Here is a 21,835-nt window from a genome sequence, read left to right as displayed (position 1 = left end):
TGACTGAGAATTATCTGTTTGCAATGAAAAGTTTTCTTATGCAATGTGTTACTTTTTCTTCCAGATGCATACTATGAAACAGCTCATTTCATGGACTGACTAGCCGATACATTTCCACACATTCACCAATTATTATAGTTATAGTTGGTTGAGCTGTCCTATTCAAACATAGCAGCACGCATCAAATGACAGACAGACAATTATGTTATGGTTTGGGAACACGTTCTCCTTGGATCATTTATATCCTAATTCACATTTTTTAATTCAGAATAGAAACAGAAACATACAGTTTATAAAATAATCTCAATTTCTTTAACAGAAAACAAAAGTGCAGTTGCTAGAAATGGGCTTCTCACATACACAATGAAGTCATTTTGTTAAAATGGCATTTTAATAGATTACCAAAAAAGTACATAAAATGAAAGGTGTATGTTTCTGAAATGTAGTAGTATTTCATGTATATATTTTTAACCAGTAATTAATATGTTAGGACAAAATAATGTACAGAGATGGCTTATACTGTATGCACAAAATGATGCAACTATGACACTGTTAGAGATGCTTTTAACATTGCCACTATATGTGAGATAAGACCAGTGCTGTTCAAAACATTTAATAACTAACAACAATTTAATCATAGACTTAATTATTTAAAATTATTATTTAAAAAAGTCAAGGTGAAAAACTTCCTTGGATAAAAGAAAGAGGGAAAGAAAAAATAAATTTGTTTGAACTTGATATGATTTTCCGTAAAAAATTTAGCGCATAGTTCATTCATCTTAACTTTTTATATTGAACAATCTTATCCTTTACTTGTATGGTTATTGGAACTCGTTCAACCAAAATGACCTGCAGGACAGTTTTGGTATTTATCAGATTGTGTTTTCAAGGACAGTATAAACAAAATACTCATTGTACAATTTAAAACAACATTAGTGAAAACCAATGGTAAATGTACAGGCAATCAGTGTTTCTTTTTTTTAGCAACTTTCTATACTCCAACTATATTATAAATGATTTAGTATATTATCACTATATTCTATAAATGTATAACTTCATTCAAAATTTCTCCAGGATTGAGTCCGTACATTAATACATTGTTCTTTACACTGGCCCATGCCATTCTTTTGGTAGTAAATCTTGCTGTCCACTCTCCTGTTTTGCTCACCGTTATTAGGCCTCCTCTGCCATTCACCTTGTTTACCATATAGTCAAGAGCATGGTCTGCAGCATCCTGGGGAGTTTCACCTAGTTAAAGAAATATGTATATGTAAAATTATTTGCCCATATGTACTAAATACATGGGTAGAAATAACTAATGTGTTTGCTGGTTATCCATTTTTTGATCATTTGTTTCAGTTTCACTAAAGTACTGTATTTGCTGGGGTATAAGACTACCTTTTACACGTAAAAAAAATGGCCAAAAAGCAGGGGTCGTCTTATACTTCGGGTCAGCTTTGGCTACATACAGTACATACCGCTTAGCCAATCCCAGTGAGCAATGTATTCAAATGAATACAGAGCCTGCTTGGATTGGAGGAACAACCTCTGCTAATCCGAGCAAGCTACATACAGTAGCCTGCTCGGATTGGCTTTGAGAGTCAGAGAGGTGCGGGCTGATGATGTTACAGTCTCTGTCAATCCAAGGAGGCTTTGTATTCATTAACCACTTGCTTACTGGGCACATATACCCCCCTCCTGCCCAGGTGAAATTTCAGCTTTCGGCACTGCATCGCTTTAACTAACAATTGCGCGGTCGTGCGACGTGGCTCCCAAACAAAATTGACGTCCTTTTTTCCCCACAAGTAGAGCTTTCTTTTGGTGGTATTTGATCGCCTGTGCGGTTTTTATTTTTTGCGCTATAAACAAAAAAGTGAGACAATTTTGAAAAAAATACAATATTTTTTACTTCTTGCTATAATAAATATCCCAATTTAAAAAAAAAAAAACATTTTTTTTTCTCAGTTTAGGCCGATACGTATTCTTCTACATATTTTTGGTAAAAAAAAAAAAAAAATCGCAATAAGCGACTGGTTTGCGCAAAAGTTATAGCGCTTACAAAATAGGGGACAGAATTATTTTTTTTTAAATATTTTTTTTTTTACTAGAAATGGCGGCGATCTGCGTTTTTTAATGGGACTGCGACGTTATGGCGGACACATCGGACACATTTTTGGCGCCATTCACATTTATACTGCGATCAGTGCTATAAATATGCACCAATTACAGTATAAATGTGACTGGCATTGAAGGGGTTAACACTAGGGGGTGAGGAAGGGGTTAAATGTATCCCTGCTTAGTGTTCTAACTGTAGGTGGAGGGGGGTGACTGGGGGGGTGACCGATCTGTGTCTCTATGTACAAGAGACACAGATCCGTCTCCTCTCCAGAGACAGCACCGCTGTCTCTGTGTAAAACGGCAATGAGAGATGATCTCATATGTTTACATATGAGATCCTCTCTCATTGGCCGCACAGATCGCCTCGCGAACGGCCACTCTGATTGGCCGTTCGCGGCGATCTGTAATTGGCTGTGTCCGAGGGACACGGCCAACACAGATTTTCCCCGCAGCGCGCTCTGGAGCGCGCGCGGGGACCGCCCTAAGGGGCGGACGTCAATTGACGGCAGTTTGGAGATTGGGATCCGCACTGTAGCCGTCAATTGACGGCAGGCGGATCCCAAGTGGTTAATAGAATACATTGCTCGCCATGATTGGCTCCAGCTTCAGCAAGAAGGAAACAGAATATGGCTCCAGAAGGAAGAAATATGAAGCGTCGTAAGCCTCGGAAGGGGGGTCTTCTTATACGGTGAGTACAGGCAAAAAATCTAAAAAAAATGTAAAATTTGGGGGTCGTCTTATATGCCCGGTCACCTTATACACCGGCAAATACGGTATTTCCAAAATCTTATTTACAATAATAATAGGTTTAAAAATATAAGAAAGTAATTTTTTTCTAAATATTTTTAAAAGTCAGTTGTTGGGGTAGCTGTTCTTATAAGTACCACTAGAGGGAGCAAAAGGGATAAAAAGACTGACCTAGACATAAGCATTCCTCTCTTCATCTCTCTATGGTGTAGAAAAGTGCTCATACTTCACCACCAAACTGTTCTCATGTGTATAGGGAGGCTGTGATCGGACTAAAGAAGTATCACATTCCATAATGTACTATGTATGCTTTTTTGGCTCCTGACAATGAACCCTTATAATTCACCCTTTAGTTAGAGCAGGAGAGCTTTGTTTTTTTATGACTTCATGGGATTATACATGGCATGAGAAACCAATGGCACAGCCCAAGAAAGACATAACACACCTAAAATATGACTACACTTTCACCAAAACTCCAGCATTTAAACTTGTACAAGCCACCTCTGTAAAATGCACTCACCGCTCCTAAAGCGACCCTGCTCATTGAAATCAACGAGCAGCGCCGCCAAACTGCAGGCAAAGCGCCGCAGTAGTGGCACTTTGCGGATGCTATTAACCGTTTTTCAGCTGCTAACGCAGTGGTTCTCAACCTGGGGGTCGGGACCCCCTTGGGGGTCAAATGAGGATTTGCCAGGGGTCACCAAAGCCTGGGCTGGTCCTGAAGCCTGCTGCCGCCCACTCAGCCTCTTCACAGCCGCCCATTTATTTCATGGCCTAGCTGGGGGGCAGGGACTAGAGGTCAGCTTACTGGTGAGGAATGTGAAGTGGGAGGGGCTGGAGGAGACCCTATCTGCTGATTTCAGCATAGGTGTCACTGCTACGAGAAATCACAAAGTCGGAGACACAGTGAGTAACTACCTTGCCTTTAAAAGTCCCTACTACAGTTCTCAGATCAGCAGATGACCTTGATCAAGAGCACCTAAGTTGGCTGATCCCAACTCCCCGCCAGCACTGCCACTGATCCCATACTCCCCACCAGGGAGTAAGAGAAGGAATAAAAATAGAGAATACATGGAAGGGAGAGGAAAAGAGGGGGAGGAACAAAGAAAAAGGGAGAGAAAGAATAAGAGAAAGAACAATAAAGACGTCTCGAGAGGGATGGGGATAACAAACAAGAAATTAGGATAGAGAGAGAGATAAAAGGCAAAGAAAGAAGAACAAAGAGAAAGAGTTGTACATCCTAAAATGCACTATAAGGGGTTTTAATACTGTTCGAGTGGAAGGGACTCAGAGAGCGCTAAATGTCTGTGGGTTAGGGGCGCAAATTACTTGTCTTACCTTGGGTGCCAACAATCCACGATAAGAAAATAATTTTACCGTTAGGGGTCCCCACAACTTGGGAAATTTTCTCAAGGGGTCACGGCACTAGACAGCTTGAGAACCACTGTGCTAACGGGATTTAAAAGCGATCCGCTAGCTGCCGAAAAGCTCTGCAAAAACTACAGTAAAGCACCGCTAAAAATAGTGACGTTTTACCACCGACGCCCGGGCACTTTCAGTGTGAAAGCAGCCTTAAACCCTCAGCTTGTTTTAGTTTAACATATTGGACACAATAAAATAAACCTCCCCCAGTAAACTATTTGTTAAAATTCTTACCCAATCACTTCCAGTTTACAAACCTTTTAATACTGTTGTCTCCTGCGCTGTTACGCTTCATGTACATTAGCCTACACTGGCAGTTCCTAAACATGAGTTTAGGAGCTTTTGGCGCTTGTTTGCCGAAGCTCCTACACTCAACTCCATAAAAGCATATGTGTCAATGTACAGATGCTTTTAGCAGAGTTTAGGAGCTGCCACATTTAGGTGAGCTTCAACCTCCCTCTTCTGAACGTGGAAAAATCGGATTCAGGATAGGAACCTTTTGACTGTCAACTGTGGGAAAATGCAAAAACAGGGCAAAATGTATGCAAAACCGTGGCAAATACATGCTGTGATGTTCAGCGTTTTGCATTTTACCAAGCCCCGAGGTAAATGTAGGCTAGGGTACATGAAGCTTTAGTGCTAATTTGTCTGAACTTCCAGAGTTAACAGTGGACAGTGCAACATAAAGTCAGTCTGTTAGCTTGGAGAAAGGAGGAGAGAGGGAGAGGGAGAGTGCCTTGCCATCCTAGGCTGTGGGGCTATGTTTTTGTCTGGATAACACAGTGCAGAGAGACACAACTCTAGTCCCTGTATACAAAGATAACTCCATAAGATGATGCAAAAGGAGGGAGCTACCCTGAAACAGGAAACATGGCACAGAATTTTAATCATGAATATAGGCAAGGATTAAAAGATAAATATATAGAAATGCCTAAAAAACTGAAGTTTTAATATACATTTAATTATGTTATGTTTTAAGATATGATGGTGGCCACACAAATAATGGTGGCCACGCAAAATATTGACACTTTGGGCCCAATTTGGACATTTTTACTTTGGGGTGTACTCACTTTTGTTGCCAGTGGTTTAGACATTAATGGCTGTGTGTTGAGTTATTTTGAGGGGACAGCAAATTTACACTGTTATACAAGCTGTACACTCACTACTTTACATTGTAGCAAAGTGTAATTTATTCAGTGTTGTCACATGAAAAGATATAATAAAATATTTACAAAAATGTGAGGGGTGTTCTCACCTTTGTGAGATACTCTATATATAAGTGTAACTATATAAGGCTATTTCTGCTTATAACCAAACATATTTCAATTGTGTTGATTAGATCTAGTAAATATATTTAACACTAATGAGTATATGTCAGCAGCTGATAGCTCGGATTTCTAAATCAGATCTAATTAATTGACTACCTGTCTGTCTGTGTCTAATTTTTGGATGTGCTTCCTCTGTTTCAGACATAAATTAAAGTAAATACCATCCAACAAAACATTATGCTCTCAATTTAACAATTAAGGCAATATGGAAATATGTGCAAGCTGTGAAGTACATTGATTAAATAATACATAATGTATGAGTTTTGATAGTAGTATGCCTGTAGAATCACCTTGTGAGGAAATGATGTAAAAATTATTTCTATAGTTTTTATGCCTTACTAAATATATGCAATAATCATTGTATACTGAGACTAGTATTTTACCAGTTCTGGCTTGTCGGCTAACTTACAGATAAGTCATAAATCAGCATGACTATTGAGGGAGAAATAATTGACCTAGCTTTCACTTCCTTTGTGCGGAAAGACCGGGCTTCTTCTATTCCATATTCCAAACTTTGTACCTGCTAACACCCTGTCATATTAATAACCCCCCTTAAAAAAGAAAAAAAAAGAGGCTTTAGACAAATCCTGAATCAATTTCTGCATTACTTTTAGTAAGATTATTTATTTTTTCCTTTTAAAACCATCATTGGTTCTACCAAACAATGTAAAAATAATAGTAATGTGAAAATTAAAGTTCCTGGGTAACTCATGGTGAACAAAATGTGTGGTTAGAGAGCTCATTTCCATTCAACAGAGCATCTCTTCTGTTTTCTAGTAATAGGAGAAGTAATGTCCCAATACAATAATGGGTACTCATGGCATGCTGACCTTTAAGAATTTCTCAAGTCTTCTTAGAATAGCCTAAAACATTTCATAGATCAATGTCCTTTACATTCTATCAGTCTGGAAAGTTTAGAATGACGCCATGCCTTTTCAGTCACTAAAACAATATAGGTTAGTAAATTGAGAAGGTCACAGAAGAGGTAAAATAAGGTGTAAGAATGAGTACATGAGATGATCGGGAATGATCCTTCTGAATGCAGGACCCTTGAGACGCTGTAAAGCCCTGTACACACGATCAGTCCATCCAATGAGAACGAACTGAAGGACCGTTTCATCGGTTAACCGATGAAGCTGACTGATGGTCTGATGTGCCTACACACCATCAGTTAAAAAAACGATCGAGTCCAACGCGGTGACGTAAAACACAATGACGTGCTGAGAAAAATGAAGTTCAATGCTTCCAAGCATGCGTCGACTTGATTCTGAGCATGCGCGGGCTTTTAACCGATGCTTTTGCATACTAACCGTCGGTTTTGACTGATCGGTTAGGCGTACATCGGTTGAACTTTAAAGCAAGTTCTAAATTTTTCGACCAAAGGATAACTGACCGATGGGGCCCACACACTATCGGTTTGGACTGATGAAACGGACCTTCAGTCCGTTTCCATCGGTTTGGACTGACCGTGTGTACAAGGCCTAACAGATGTTCAGCATTGGGCCACGTGTCCTCTAAAGACTTTTTAGGGAGTGTGCAGATAACTGTTTTGACATATGTGAAGTTACAACCTGTAGAACACTTTATATTGTCAAAGTGGCATGAAGATTTCGTAGATGGCATCACTCTTGTTTTGATTAACAATGAGCTTGCTCCCATATGCATGGGAATTGGCCATTTCTACTGTACACTTATTGTATTTGCATTTATATCTTTTATTGAATAGGGTTGTTATTAAGACGCATCACGGGTAAGCAGGAATGCATTTTCAAAATATTATTATCCAAGCCTGTGTTAACCCTCACTGTGCCAGCCTGACACATCTATTAATCCACAGAGCCACTCAATCATTTAGGAAAGCCAGTTTCCATGTAGGAGGAGCCCAAAGCAATGAGCTTCAATATGTAGCTTAGTGTACATCAGAACAAGCCAATGGGAAAGATAAAACAAATAGGTAAACAGTCCTATATAAAAAAAAGTTACTATATTGCTATTCTTATAAAAAATAATTCACATTAGTCAGGGATATTTAGTATTGCCATGTCTTGTCAAAAACATTACCTTTCTCCATGTTAAAGAGTACAAGTCTTGCAAGTGTTACTTTCATTATGGATTCCCCATGTCCAGTTGTAGATACGGCACCAGTAAAATTGTCTGCATATGCTCCAGAACCTTAAAATAAACAGTAACGTTTTTAACTGACTTTTTCTTAAAACTCACGTGAAATAACTTTTAAAAAGTATATAAATACGTGCTGATATTAGACTGAATAAACTGAATTAATTCATAAAAACTTTGCTTTGCAGTAGGCATAAACTTTAAATCACAAAATACACAAACAAACCTGCTGTTTTATTATTTATAATTAGAAAATTAAATGTGTGTGTAGGAAAATGGGGGCAGAGAGGCTCATGTTTTTACCATACATCAGTGTACCTGTATTTATTTGAAACAACTAAACAGCACAAGAAGATACAGTATAAGTATTATTTATTTATTTATAAAATGGTCCCTGAAAAGGTTTCAAAATAAAAAAAGCAGCTTTTGCTGCAATGTCTCCACAGTTATCTTTTTTCACCACTAGATGTCCACAGTCTAGTGTCATTCAACCTGAAAGACTGAAGACATCTTGTGAGTGCAGGGTATTATGGGCGTGGGTGTCACCATCATGCCTGGCGTTCACAGTTTCACGAGGCAGAGAGGCGTGACAACATCATGCAATCTTTGCATGATTTATTACAGGCCATCCTCAGAAGAAATTTGGAAGAATAGGACCCTGCTTATCATGCAGCCAGCTTCTAAACATCTGGAAAAAAATAGGTATAAAAAATAAAAACTGAAAGGGGCTTTGGGGCAGTGATTGTCTGGCAGTGAGGATGAAAATTCCACAGTTGGGCTTTAACCACTTCCCCGCCCATGTTACGTCATATGACGTCCTGGACTTTGAGTGGGGATATCTGAATGATGCCTACAGGCATCATTTAGATATCATCTTTTAGAGCCGGCAATTCTGTGCACTGTAAGAACAATCTTAGCGGGAGTTCAGCCGCTTGATCGTTCTTACATCCCTTGTGATAGGAATAAAAGTCATCATCAATATTTTTTTTTTAAAGAGAAAGTATAAAAATAAAAAATAAAAGACAAATAATTTTTTTTTTTTAAAGCACCCATGTCTCCGCGCGCTCGTTCACAGAAGCGAATGCATACGTAATTCGCGCCCACATATTTAAATTGCATTCAAATCACACATGTGAGGTATCGCCACTTGAATTAGAGCAAGAGCAACAATTCTAGCCCAAGACCTCCTCTGTAACTCTAAACAGGTAATCTGTAAAAATGTCTAAAGTGTCACCTATGGAGATTTTTAAGTACCAAAGTTTGGTGCCATTCCATGAGTGTGCGCAATTTTAAAGCATGAAATATTAGGTATCTATTTACTTAGCATAACATTATCTTTCAAAAATGGGGGATAACTTTACTTCCTTTTTTTTTTATTAAGAAATTGTGTTTAAAAAAATCGCTGCACAAATACCGTACGAAATAAAAATGGCAATGACCGCCATTTTATTCCCTAGGGTCTCTGCTAAAAAAACATATATAATGTTTGAGAGTTCTGAGTAATTTTCTGGAAAAAAAATATGATTTTTACATGTAGCAGCGAAGTTCCACAATTGGCCCAGATGGGAAGTAATTAATATGAAAAAAAAAGCATTAACCACTTAAGGACCGCCTCCTGCACATTTACGTCAGCAGAATGGCACAGCTGGGTGCGCACCCGGGACCCGGTCCGAAGCTCCGGGACCGCGGTACCCGCGGACCCGATCGCCGCTGGAGTCCCGCGATCGGTCCCCGGAGCTGAAGAACGGGGAGAACTGTGTGTAAACACAGCTTACCCATCTTCACTGTGGCGGCTGCATCAATCGTGTGATCCCTTTTATAGGGATACACAATCGATAAAGTCACACCTACAGCCACACCCCCCTACAGTTGTAAACACAAATGAGGTCACACATAACCCCATCAGCGCCCCCTGTGGTTAACTCCCACACTGCAACTGGCATTTTCACAGTAAACAATGCATTTTAAATGCATTTTTTGCTGTGAAAATGACAATGGTCCCAAAAATGTGTCAAAACTGTCCGAAGTGTCCGCCATAATGTTGCAGTCATGAAAAAAATCGCTGATCGCCTCCATTAGTAGTACAAAAAAAAAAATTAACAAAAATGCAATAAAACTATCCCCTATTTTGTAAACGCTATAAATTTTGCGCAAACCAACCGATAAACGCTTATTGAGATTTTTTTTTTACCAAAAATAGGTAGAAGGCCTAAACTGAGGAAAAAAATGTTTTTTAATACATTTTTGGGGGATATATATTATAGCAAAAAGTAAAAAATATAGCATTTTTTTCAAAATTGTCGCTCTATTTTTGTTTATAGCACAAAAAATAAAAACCGCAGAGGTGATCAAATACCACCAAAAGAAAGCTCTATTTGTGGGAAAAAAAGGACGCCAGTTTTGTTTGGGAACCACGTCGCACGACCGCGCAATTGTCTGTTAAAGCGACGCAGTGCCGAATCGCAAAACCTGGCCGGGTCCTTTAGCTGCATTTTGGTCCGGGTCTTAAGTGGTTAATCTGACTGTTAAAAGCAAACACATGTAATGGGCAAAAATTAAATCTTTCTTGTTTAGGTAACCACTACCCAACAACTATTTTTTAAAAAAGCTTACAATCCAGAATAAGAAGACTCCAGTTTGCAAAGACAAGTATTCAGGAAAGGCTGTTGCTTGAAATTAGAATCCTTCTGACACATTCATATTGCGCATATTTGTGCTTTAGAGCATGTGTCAATGGCATGGGCCTGAGATCATTCAGTTTGACCTGCAATTGGCCTCCTAATGACCTGCTTCAAAGGAGTTTATCATTATAATAGACCTGTAATTCCCCGTACACACGATCGGAATTTCTGATGGAAAAAGTCAGACAGACTTTTTCCATCGTAAATTCTGACCGTGTGTATGCCCCATCGGAGTAATTCCATTGGAAATTCCAATTAATTTCACCGGAGTTTACATATGAGAACATGTTCTCTTTTCCTCAGATGGAATTCTGTCGGGGCATAAGTGAATGCAAATTTATTTCAAGTAAACAAAGCCCACCAACACAGGTCCTAACACATGTTCTTAATGGTTGTGCAGTTCTGAAGCTAGCAAAATATGATCCATTCTAGTGATTGGTGGGAGGAGGAGGAAGCCTATTACATAACTGACAGGTCTAATAACAGGACTTTCCTCCTGTCTGGGCATTTTATCTGTAGCATTATGCTCAGAACAAATTGATAGACACCTCTGGCTCCACACCATGCTTTGCATTACATAAATAACATGTAAAAAATGTATAAAACAGGTGGAACATTATTATTATTATACAGGATTTATATAGCGCCAACAGTTTGTGCAGCGCTTTACAACATGAGGGCAGACAGTACAGTTTAAATACAATTCAATACAGAAGGAATCAGAGGGTCCTGCTTGTAACATTGTGGAGTAAAAAGGAGTGATTTCCCACAAAGTGCAGAGTGTGCATACCACTGTACTTTTAAATAGGCCTTATAGTGCTCTTAGGATGTGGATTTAGATTCTAAATGAAACCAATCGGTTATTGGTAACCTGGCATATTAATTCACAACTCTCACTTTTTCATAGCAAACACAAAAGCAACATACGGTATTTATAAACTAGTAAATGCGACATTCAGAAACCAATCATTGCAAATTAATTAATCACATTAATTTAAAACATGTGCACTCAAATATTCAGCAGCAAATGTTTTGGTAAATGTCACATATTTTGTAAATCAACCAATTATGCCGCGTACACATGATCATAAATTCCCATATGAAAACCATGTTTTTTTTCCCCCCGACTAAATTTTGGCTCAAACTTCAAGAACGCGGTGACGTACAACACTACAACGAGCCGAGAAAAATTAAGTTCAACGATTCAGACAATGCGTCAAATTGTTTCCGAGCATGTGTGGGTTTTTTTTGCGCGTCAGGATTGCAATCAGACGATCAGAATTTCCAACAAGTACTTTTCCCATCTGGAAATTTGAGAACCAGCTCTCAAATTTTTGCTGTCGGAGATTCCGACAGAAAAAGTCAGACGGGGCCTACACACGGTAGGAATTTCCAACCAAGAGCTCACATTGATCGTTTCTTGTCGGAAATTCTGACCGTGTGTACGCCGGCATTAGACTAGGTATCGGCAAAGGGATGACCAGATGTGCCCCTGATGACCACGTGTTTGCAAAGTACTCTTGATCTGTTATGACTAATTTAACACTTTTATTTTATAGGAATGTCTGAAAGTGTCTTGAGGCTAAGGAGAGAGTTTTAACATATAATTCAACAAATTGAAATAGTAGGTTATTTGGCTTTTGCATAAATTGATTACCTTAATTCAGTACTGTATATACTAATGATTAATGACATACATATTTGAGTATTTCTCAATATCTTGTGCACATGTAACAAACAACTGTGTAAGTGATAAAAAAAAATTCCAAAGTCAAATAAATGGTGTGAAAAGATAAAATGCTGGAAAATTTATTGCAAATGACATAGAGATATACATTGGCATCTGTTGACAGAACATATTTTGAGGTAGCAGACAGCAATAATAAAAAAAAAATTACTTGCGGACATCATTTTTGTTTTGATGGTTTTCCAGAACCCTTCTATGTTTGGCAGCAGCTGAATTTAATAGTCAAAGCATTTTGGCAGTAGTCAAGTTTTTAAATATGGAGATTAAATGAAGTATTTACAAGGCACTAGTGGTCTTTGCCAAAATGCCAGAATCCAATATAAATATGCTTGTCTAGTGCAAAAACAACTAGAATGAAGTCCTTTCTACTTAGAATCTATAGTCAAAACTTTTGTGATATTGAAAATACATATTATTATTAATAATATTATCATCATTTCATCGGTAATCATGATAGTTTTATTAACAATTGCGTAGCAATAGTAGTGTTGACATTTTCTACATAATACTCATCTTGTACTGCACTGTGAAATAATCGGAAAATAACAGAGATAACAAATTATTGTGACTCAATATAATAAATATTTTTATGTCAACCATTTCTAATGGTTTTTAATATTCTCTCTTTGCAGAAATGGATACATTAAAGCAAAGAAATACAGGAATGACATAAAGCTCTTGCTTACAATGTTGTGGATATTGACTTTATTGGTGATTATGTATTTTACCATACATAACTTTCAGCATGAGTCACGCTAGCCAAGTATATAGAACAAGACACATATGAAAATTTGCAACTTCACTGTGTATTGTTTACTAGAGTGAGGGTCAGGAGAGTGTTCAGGCACAAAAACTTTGTAATTACAGTAAACTACAGTTTGTGAAGCTGACAGGACAGAACATTCCAACATGAAGAATCAGCACAGAAAAGTTTTTAATGTGGTTTCAAACCGCAAAATAAAATGTCTGGCAAGTCTTCAGCTCATGGAAAACCTCAGGCCTCGTACACACGACCAAGTTTCTCGGCAAAAACCAGCAAGAAACTTGCTGGGAGAATTTTTTTTGCCGAGGAAACCGGTCGTGTGTACATTTTCATCGAGGAAACTGTCGAGAAACTCGACGAGCCAAAAAGAGAGCATGTTCTCTATTTCCTTGACGGGAATGGAGAAAATTGGCTTGTCGAGTTCCTCGACAGCCTAACAAGGAACTCGACAAGAAAAACTGTGTGTTTCGCCCGTCGAGTTTCTCGGTCGTGTGTACGAGGCTTCAGACTCAATTCACTAATTTTCTCTTGGTATTTGCCTTGTGTTCTTAGGTTCAGTGCCCAATGCAAGCATCATGGTAAGTAACAACAACAAGAGTACGTCTCCCCTGACCTTCAGGTGCACTTGAAAATCCTACATTGGCCAGAGCTACCCCTTTAACCATCTTATATTGGACACTTTCATTCCCTTCCTGCCCAAGCCAATTTTCAGCTTTCAGTGCTGTCACACTTTGAATGACAATTGTGAGGTCATGCAACGCTGTACCCAAATAAATTTTTCTTCTTTTCTTCCCATAGATAGAGCTTTCTGTTGGTGGTATTTAATCTTTGTTTCTGTTAGAAAAGTTTGTAATTAAGTAATTTTTCTCCTTCACTGATGTGCACTGATGAGGCTGCACTGATGAGGAGGTACTGAAGGGCACTGATGAGGTGGCATTGATGAGGAGGCACTGATATGCAACACTAATGGGCATTGATATGCAGCACTGATGAACACTGATAGGCAGCACTGATGGGCACTAATAAGTGGCACTGATATGCGGCACCTATGGGCAATGATAGGTGGCACAGATAGTGGCATTGATGGGCACTGATGGGAGACACTGATGGGCACTGATGGGCAGCACTGATAGGCAGGCACTGATTAGCATCACTTATGAGCACAGATTGGCCTCACTAATGGGCAGAAATTGGCATCATTTATGGGCACAGATTGGTGTCACTGATCGGCACAGAGTGGCATCATTGATGTGCACTGTTGGGGCTGCATTGTATTCAGGGTACTGATGATCAGTGCCCTGATTACCTATACATGTATCCCCTGTGAGGAGATGCCTCTAATCAGCTCTTCACTCCTCACACACTGTCAGTGTGAGGCAAGGAGAGCCGATAAATGGCATCCCCTTGTTTATATGTGATCGGCTGATTGGACACAGCCGATCACATGAGTAAAGAGCCTTTTTTTTGCACATGGTAAAGAGCTGTGGCCGTGGCTCATTACTGACATTGGGGTGCCTGGGACACAGCACAATCACGATTTCCACATTGCATGACCTCGTGGGAGCGATCATAGCGAGAGTGGGCACCATCATATGATGGCGTCCAAGAATGAGAGGCACCCACTCCGCCGTCATTTGTCTATATGGCAGGCAGGTGGCGGTTGAAGATGTGGCAGTGCCAGTCTTCCAAACATGCCACAGTGCTGCTCTGACATATAGGGCCATTGCCCAGCAAATTAAGACAATGGGGTTGATTTACTGAAACTAGAGCGTGCAGAATCTGGTGCAGCTCTGCATGGTAGCCAATCAGCTTCTAACTTCAGCTTGTTCAATTAAAGTGGAAGTAAAGCCTCAAATATACCCAGTGACGTAAACAACAAATCCTCCTACATAAGGTGTACATGTATATCTGCTGTCTTCAGCTTGATATACTGTTTAGAAAGTACACATCCTGTTAGCATTTTTTTCTTCTTGATTCACCTGTGGGTGTGGATTCTTGCCATACACTTTGAGACAGCTGATTGGAGTAAAGGCACACCCCCCTCTACATAGGCAGAGACTTGCAGAGCTGTGCTGTGAATAGCTCCCTGCTAATCTATTTATAGCACCCTCCCTGACACAAAATTCAGGCTGGTTTTATTACAGTTGTCGGAGAGCTTATCAGAAGTTATCATGCTGAAGAACAGAGCAGGAGAACAGAGCAGGATAAATCCACGGGACTTAGGGCTTTGAAGAGAGATATGAAAACACTGCAGATTCACTGACCAGTTCAAATTCCATGAATCGGTTTTACATCCGGGTTTAAGCTTTGACAAAGAAAAACCTGGAAGCTGATTGGTTTCTACGCACAGTTGCAACAGATTTTGCACTCTCTAGCTTTAGTAAATCCACCCCAATGTTCCTCACTAAATAAGGCACAGGAAAGGTCAGTGGAAAAGTTTGCATACAAATATTTAACATACCTATGATTGGGCAGTCTCCTACACGTCCAACCATTTTATTTGTTATTCCTCCAGTTGATGTGGCACAGGCAACATTGCCTTCATTATCAATTGCCACTGCGCCAACTGTGTCATGCATTCTAAAAAGAGAAATAACCAAAAATAAAAAATAAAGTAATTGTGATTTGTTAGGTAAATTTATCTCAATGCATCTTGTGCTGGCCTTGTCAACTTTGCATTTTTGTACACCTGACTGAAAAGATAGTTGTCCAATATCCATGTTTTTTCAGGAGGCAAGGCAAGGCAAGGCAAAAATCGTTCTGCTGAAACGAATTACTTACTTGTAATTTTTAAAGGTTTTCTTAACCCCTTGCACAGCTGTGCATATGGACGTACCCGTACGTCCCCTTTAAATCTCTGAGTTACGGGCGTGCGCACCCCGCCAGCGGTCTCCGTGAGTGTGACTGCGGGTCCCAAGGACTCGATGTCCGCCAGGTGCCCGCAATCGTGTCAAGGAGCTGCAGAACAGGGGGTGCCTTAGTAAACAAGGTATTTCCCTGGTCTGCCTTGTGGCAGGACACTGATCAGTGTAGTGTCACATCTAGCCCATCCCCACAGTTAGAATCACTCCCTAGGACACACTTAACCCCTTCCTGCAAGAAAAATGAAAAAAAAAAAAAAAAACATAATTTTTGCTTGCGCATGTTTGGATGATAGAAGTCAGCAAAGCTTCCCCTCATATACCTAGCTCTGGGGCAACTGCACTTACAGAATGGAATTTCCCTTGCAAAGTGCACAGCCTAAGTGCCTTTAGTAAACCCACCCCTATATGTTGCATCTGTTTAGTGATAAATAACCCCCCTATTAGACTTTGGCGCTCTAGACCAAATGTCCATGATGAATTCTTTCCACACACCTGACACAGAAGTAATTTCATAGGAATACAATTATGTTTTAAAGAACTCTTATGAAAATGTCACTCTGTCCGGTCATTGCTAATAAATGGAAGTAAAATACTAAACTATCTTAAAACAATTTAATGAAAGATTCCTTCAATGTTAGAAATAACTATGCATGCCTCATTTTCTAGTAAAATAATCTCCTGTAGCTCCAGCATTAATTGACTTCTAAATGTTCTGTGATCAGAGGAAGATGTTTTTTATTGAGGGAACATTACTCACAAAAGTGTCATCGGTAATGAAGTTTTGACATAAGATGAATGGTACCAAATTAGCAAATAGCCAAGTAGGAAAATTCCTGGGCTATTTTTATTGTTACCCTGTAGGAAGCACCTAATTTTATTTTATCTGTTGAGGAGCTGTTCACACGTTTTCTGGCAAACTCTATCATGGTAAATTCAAGGTGACAATGAATGCATACTTTTCTAAAACTCTTTTGGCAGGTTTCCCAATGCACCTGCCGGTCTGCTTTAATCCCATTCCATATGTCTGCAATACGAATGGCATTGCAATGCAGCAATAAAGGGAAAAGGTGCCAAACTTAGTCTACAAGGTTGGTTTTCATTTGTTTTGCTCTATATCTGCTCATAAAGGGCACTGCTATTTTTTTTCTTTTTAAATTCTGCTTATGTGAGATACTTTCTCTGCAGGATAAAATGAAATGATTTTTGTTTACATTAGGTAAGATCGTTCACACTGGCCATATAACCATTAGAAAGGCAGCAAAAACAAAAATTGCCTTGTTCTATAATAGGAGTTCATTAAATGTATGCACAGTACAGATATATTCATAATATTGCCTTGTAAACTGTCTAACTGCTTTAACCACTTAAGACCCGGACCAAAATGCAGGTAAAGGACCTGGCCAGTTTTTGCGATTCGGCACTCCGTCGTTTTAACTGACAATTGCGCGGTCGTGCGACGTGGCTCCCAAACAAAATTGGAGTCCTTTTTTCCCCACAAATAGAGCTTTCTTTTGGTGGTATTTGATCACCTCTGCAGGTTTTAGTTTTTGCGCTATAAACAAAAATAGAGCGACAATTTTGAAAAAAAATGCAATATTTTTTACTTTTTGCTATAATAAATATCCCCCAAAAATATATTAAAATTTTTTTTTTCCTCCGTTTAGGCCGATACGTATTCTTCTACATATCTTTGAAAAAAAAAATTGCTAGTGTGCAAAGGTGAACACGCGCATTGGTCCTGCATGGACGCAAACAGCGATCGTCCCACACGTGAGGTATGGCAGCAGATGTCGGATTAGGGGCAGTAATTCTAGCACTAGAGCTCCTCTGTAAATCTAAAGTGGTAACCTGTAAAGGCTTTTAAAACATCATGTCGTTTGTTGCTGTTGCATGGGTGTGCTCGATTTTAAAGCATGACATGTTTGGTATTTATTTACTTGGTATAACATCGTATTCTATATTTTCCAAAAAATTGGGTTATGTATTGTGCTTTTTTGCATTAAAATTTTAAAAAGTGTATTTTTTCAAAAAATTGCATTTGAAAAACAGTTGCACAAATACCATGTAACATAAAAAAAATTGCAAAACCCACCAATTTATTCTCTAGGGCCTCTGCTTTAAATACATATAATGTTTGGGGGTTCTAGGTAATTTGAGGAAAAAAAACTGATTGTTACGGGTGAACAAAGAGTGTCAGACAAAGCCTGGTCTTTAAGGAAACCTGTTTTGAGAGAATATGGATCTTGTTATTTCAGACATCTTCATTTTTGAATGCTAGTTCCAGTCTGACATGCTATTCTAAGCTATGGCTTCTGTACTCTGTCACTGATCTGGAATAAGTATAAAAATAAGGATTTTTTTACTTCACTCTGTCTTCTCTGCATGCTTGTTTTAGGCCAACATTTCTGAAGATGCAAAAATCAGTGAAAGCCAGGCAATTCAAATCTATCTCTATATACCAAGGACCCCTTTGGTTGGTAATTTTTTGCAATTCATATGACACACGAACATAATTATTAATGGCCTAGATTCAACTTCATGACATAAAGGGGGAGGGATTTAAAATTGGCTGCAACAGTAATAGTAAAGGAGGACATAGACTGTATGATGTATTTAACTGATATTCTGGAGCTATGATTTCTTGTGAAAGTTCCGCTTCAACGCGTCACCTATGCTTTATAGAACCCGAAAAATGTTTTTGTTGCTGACAAGGCACAAAATCATCAATGGCAACCCAGATTTCCTTTATAGGCCTGCCATAAAAAGTAGAATCTAACCAGAAGTCAATTCTCTTTTGGAGACAGTTATGTAAATACATTTTGTAAGGACCATTGGCTTAAAGGGTCACTAAAGGAAAATTTTTTTTTAGCTGAAATGACTGTTTACAGGGCATAGAGACATAATAGTTAACTGATTCCTTTTAAAAATTATTAAAAATAGATAAAAAAACAATCATATAATGTGCCTGCAGTGTAGTTTCGTTTTTGCTGTTGTTTGCTGGTTCTCTGATGTACAGAGAGCCACTAGAGGGCAGTCAGCCAATAGAGAGCAGTGATACTTTGTCTAAAACTCCTCAGCACCAATCCAGTTTCGTTTTACACACAGTAATCACACCTCCTTGATTAGTGACCACCGTGAGAAATCTCCCAGTACTGTGGTTATCAGGAAAAAGGCAACCAGGAAGTGTCCAGAACAGAGAGGATTTACAGCAACATGAAAGCAAAAACGAACAATGAGCACATGAAACCAGGACTGCAGCAAGGTAAAGGAAGCTATTTAGCTAAAAAAAAAAATTCCTTTAGTGACCCTTTAAGTAACTATAGTTGTATAATATAAACTGTACTGCCCATTGGTTTGTGTTCTATTAAAGGCCATATGAGGCCTAGTACACACGAGAGGATTTATCCGCGGATACGGTCCACCGGACCGTTTCCGCGGATAAATCCTCGAGGATTTCCGAGGATTTTGATCCGATGGAGTGTACTCACCATCGGATCGAAATCCGCGCCGAAATCCCATCGCGATGACGTGTCGCGCCGTCGCCGCGATGATGACGCGGCGACGTGCGCGACGCTGTCATATAAGGAATTCCACACATGCGTCGAATCATTACGACGCATGCGGGGGATTGATTCGGACGGATTGATCCGGTGAGTCTGTACAGACCAGTGGATCAATCCGTTGGGATGGATTCAAGCGGATAGATTTTAAAGCATGTCTTAAAATTTTTATCCGCTGGAAATCCATCCCAGGGGATAAAAATCCGCGGAAACAGATCCGCTGGATTGTACACACCAGGGGATCTATCCGCTGGAGCCGGTCCGCGGATCAATTCCAGCGGATGGATCCTCTCGTGTGTACGGGGCCTAAGGCATTCTACAAGTCTGCCATGCAAAATTGTTCTCATCCAGGAGGTTGTTGTAAGTGTATCCCGCCAGAGAACACTGAAAGAAGCTTTCTGTAGCCATACTCTGTACTCCAGTTGAATAATACACTACTCATAATAGCATTATTTTGCACTAATCTTAAAATGGGAAGATGTGCCTACTGTACATTGCTTTTATGCAGAAATGCTTCCATTCCATTTATTAGCACAATGTGCTTTTTTTTCCAAGCTAGCCCTACATCCCTAATTTGGCTATATCTATACACTACATTAGTATCAACATATAAATAAAGCAGTTTTTAGTAAAGATTTCTTTAAAAAAAATGGTAGGAGTTTTTTTTATAGATTTATTGCTTAACAAAGTATTTAAATTTTTGAAATATGTGCACTTAAATTATATGCAAATCTACAGTAAGCCTTAAATTGATTTCCATTAGAGCAATCTCAGTGTGTGCTTCTGGTTATTAGGAATTAAACAGACTTCCAATGAACTATTATTTTGAACACAGTGAAAAATCACATGTTTTTTAAATTAAGTAATGGGTTGTGCTATGGAAGAACTTTGACATTTAATGACTTGGGGCATTCAAGGATTTGGAAAGATTTCTAATAGACAAAGAAATATATTGCCCTCTCACATTACCTCACATTATGTTTCGTTTTGATAAATTTGGGAGTCATACATTTATAATGCATATGATTTTAATTAAGTTAAAACAAGACAACCAATTTATCAAGAAATGGAATTGACTAATGAGTCTAGCAGCAAATGGGATCCTTATAACAATACAAGTTATGACTGCTCTTTGGTTTATCAGTCTCTGACCTCCACATTCTATGTACAGTATAGGACTTTATCAGTTCAGTTTGGGAGGTGGAGGGGGCTGAATAAATAGCAGCTTTGCTTGGTTGGTCAGACATTTGGTCAGCAAAAATCCTCTGCGATCTAGAGTGGAACTGAATTGCTAATCTGTTATTACTATGGGGCTCTACACTGTAAATAGACAGTTCTGCCTTTAGGTCTCTACTGATTTTTTGTCAAAGCCTATGGTCTTGACCAGCTTTTTAGCTCATCTGGATTCCATATCACTTATATGTAGATAATCCCAAATGTATGTTATTACAGCATGTTCCTGCTGTTCCTGGCTATCCAACAGCAGGCTTACCTTTTATATTAAATTGAATACATATTATATAGAACTGTTCAAACAAATCAGTCTGCTTGCATGTCTAAAGCAACAATTGTGTGTTGCTAACCTCCCAGTTTCCTAAATTTGTTGTTTAAAGAGGAGCTCCACCCTAAAGTGGAACTTCTGCTCATCGGATTCCTCCCCCCTCCGGTGCCACAATTGGCACCTTTCGGGGGAGTTGAGGGGGGACAGAATATGTATTTTTTCCCACTTCCGGGAGTCCGCCGCGGCCGTGACGCAGCAGTGACGTCACAGCGGGGCTCCCTACTCCTCCGCCCTTGGCCGCCGGGCTAATAAGAAAAAGGAGCCTCGCACATGCGCAGTAGGGTTCCCGGCATGAAGCCGAAATGTTACACTGCTGGGTTCCCTTACCCGCAATGGCGGCGGCAGCACCCGACAGCTGATGGAAACATCAGATGCAGTGCCGACATCGAGGGACAGCAGGACAGGTAAGTGTCCATTTATTAATAGCCAGCAGCTGCAGTATGTGTAGCTGCTGGCTTTTAATTTTTTTTTTCCCGGACCTCCGCTTTAGGGGTAATATATGGTTCTGTCCTATGACTTTAACCCCACGTCAATACAGTTCCTTCTGTCATCTTCAGTTTAAAAACATTTCCTTCATCTACTCCTTTTTAGGCTAGATTCACACTTGTGCGGGTGGTTGCGGGTGCTGGACAGTGTGTAAATTGCACCTGTTCTTACACCCACAACTACCTGCAGCCAAACTTCTGCTCTGCAGCAGATGTGTGTGGCTTCTATTCATTCTTAATGGCACCCCCACACATATGAAATCCCAGCGTGTTTTCAGTTGCAAGAAATCTCATGGTGGAAAAGCACCATGCGATTTCTCTCTAGCTGCGGTTTAAAAAAGGTGCAGGAGCTTTTTTCCTGCATGAAACACAGGCACAGCTACCCATTAAAATGAATTGTCTGCCGTGCCCAAACAAACATGGCACACAGAGCTGCTTAGG

The 21,835-nt window shown here is 39.4% G+C and overlaps 1 protein-coding gene across 6 annotated transcripts in view; it reads right to left on the bottom strand.

Annotated features, from left to right (window-relative positions):
- Window positions 1–205: 205 nt before the first annotated feature.
- Window positions 206–21,835, bottom strand: part of LOC120937006 (isoaspartyl peptidase/L-asparaginase-like) — a 63,422-nt gene continuing 41,792 nt past the window's right edge. For all 6 annotated transcript variants that reach the window (XM_040349899.1, XM_040349898.1, XM_040349896.1 and 3 more), the window contains 3 exons: window positions 15,386–15,504; window positions 7,677–7,787; window positions 206–1,248 (listed from right to left, as the gene is read on the bottom strand). In XM_040349899.1, the coding sequence (XP_040205833.1) occupies window positions 1,040–1,248; window positions 7,677–7,787; window positions 15,386–15,504 (439 nt within the window). In that variant the 3' untranslated portion in view covers window positions 206–1,039. The remainder of the gene's footprint in view (window positions 1,249–7,676; window positions 7,788–15,385; window positions 15,505–21,835) is intronic.

The sequence above is a fragment of the Rana temporaria genome, chromosome 4 (assembly GCF_905171775.1).
Source record: "Rana temporaria chromosome 4, aRanTem1.1, whole genome shotgun sequence".
NCBI lineage: Eukaryota > Metazoa > Chordata > Amphibia > Anura > Ranidae > Rana > Rana temporaria.
Note: the sequence above shows the minus strand (reverse complement) of the source record. Positions and strands in the feature narration are given on the sequence as shown.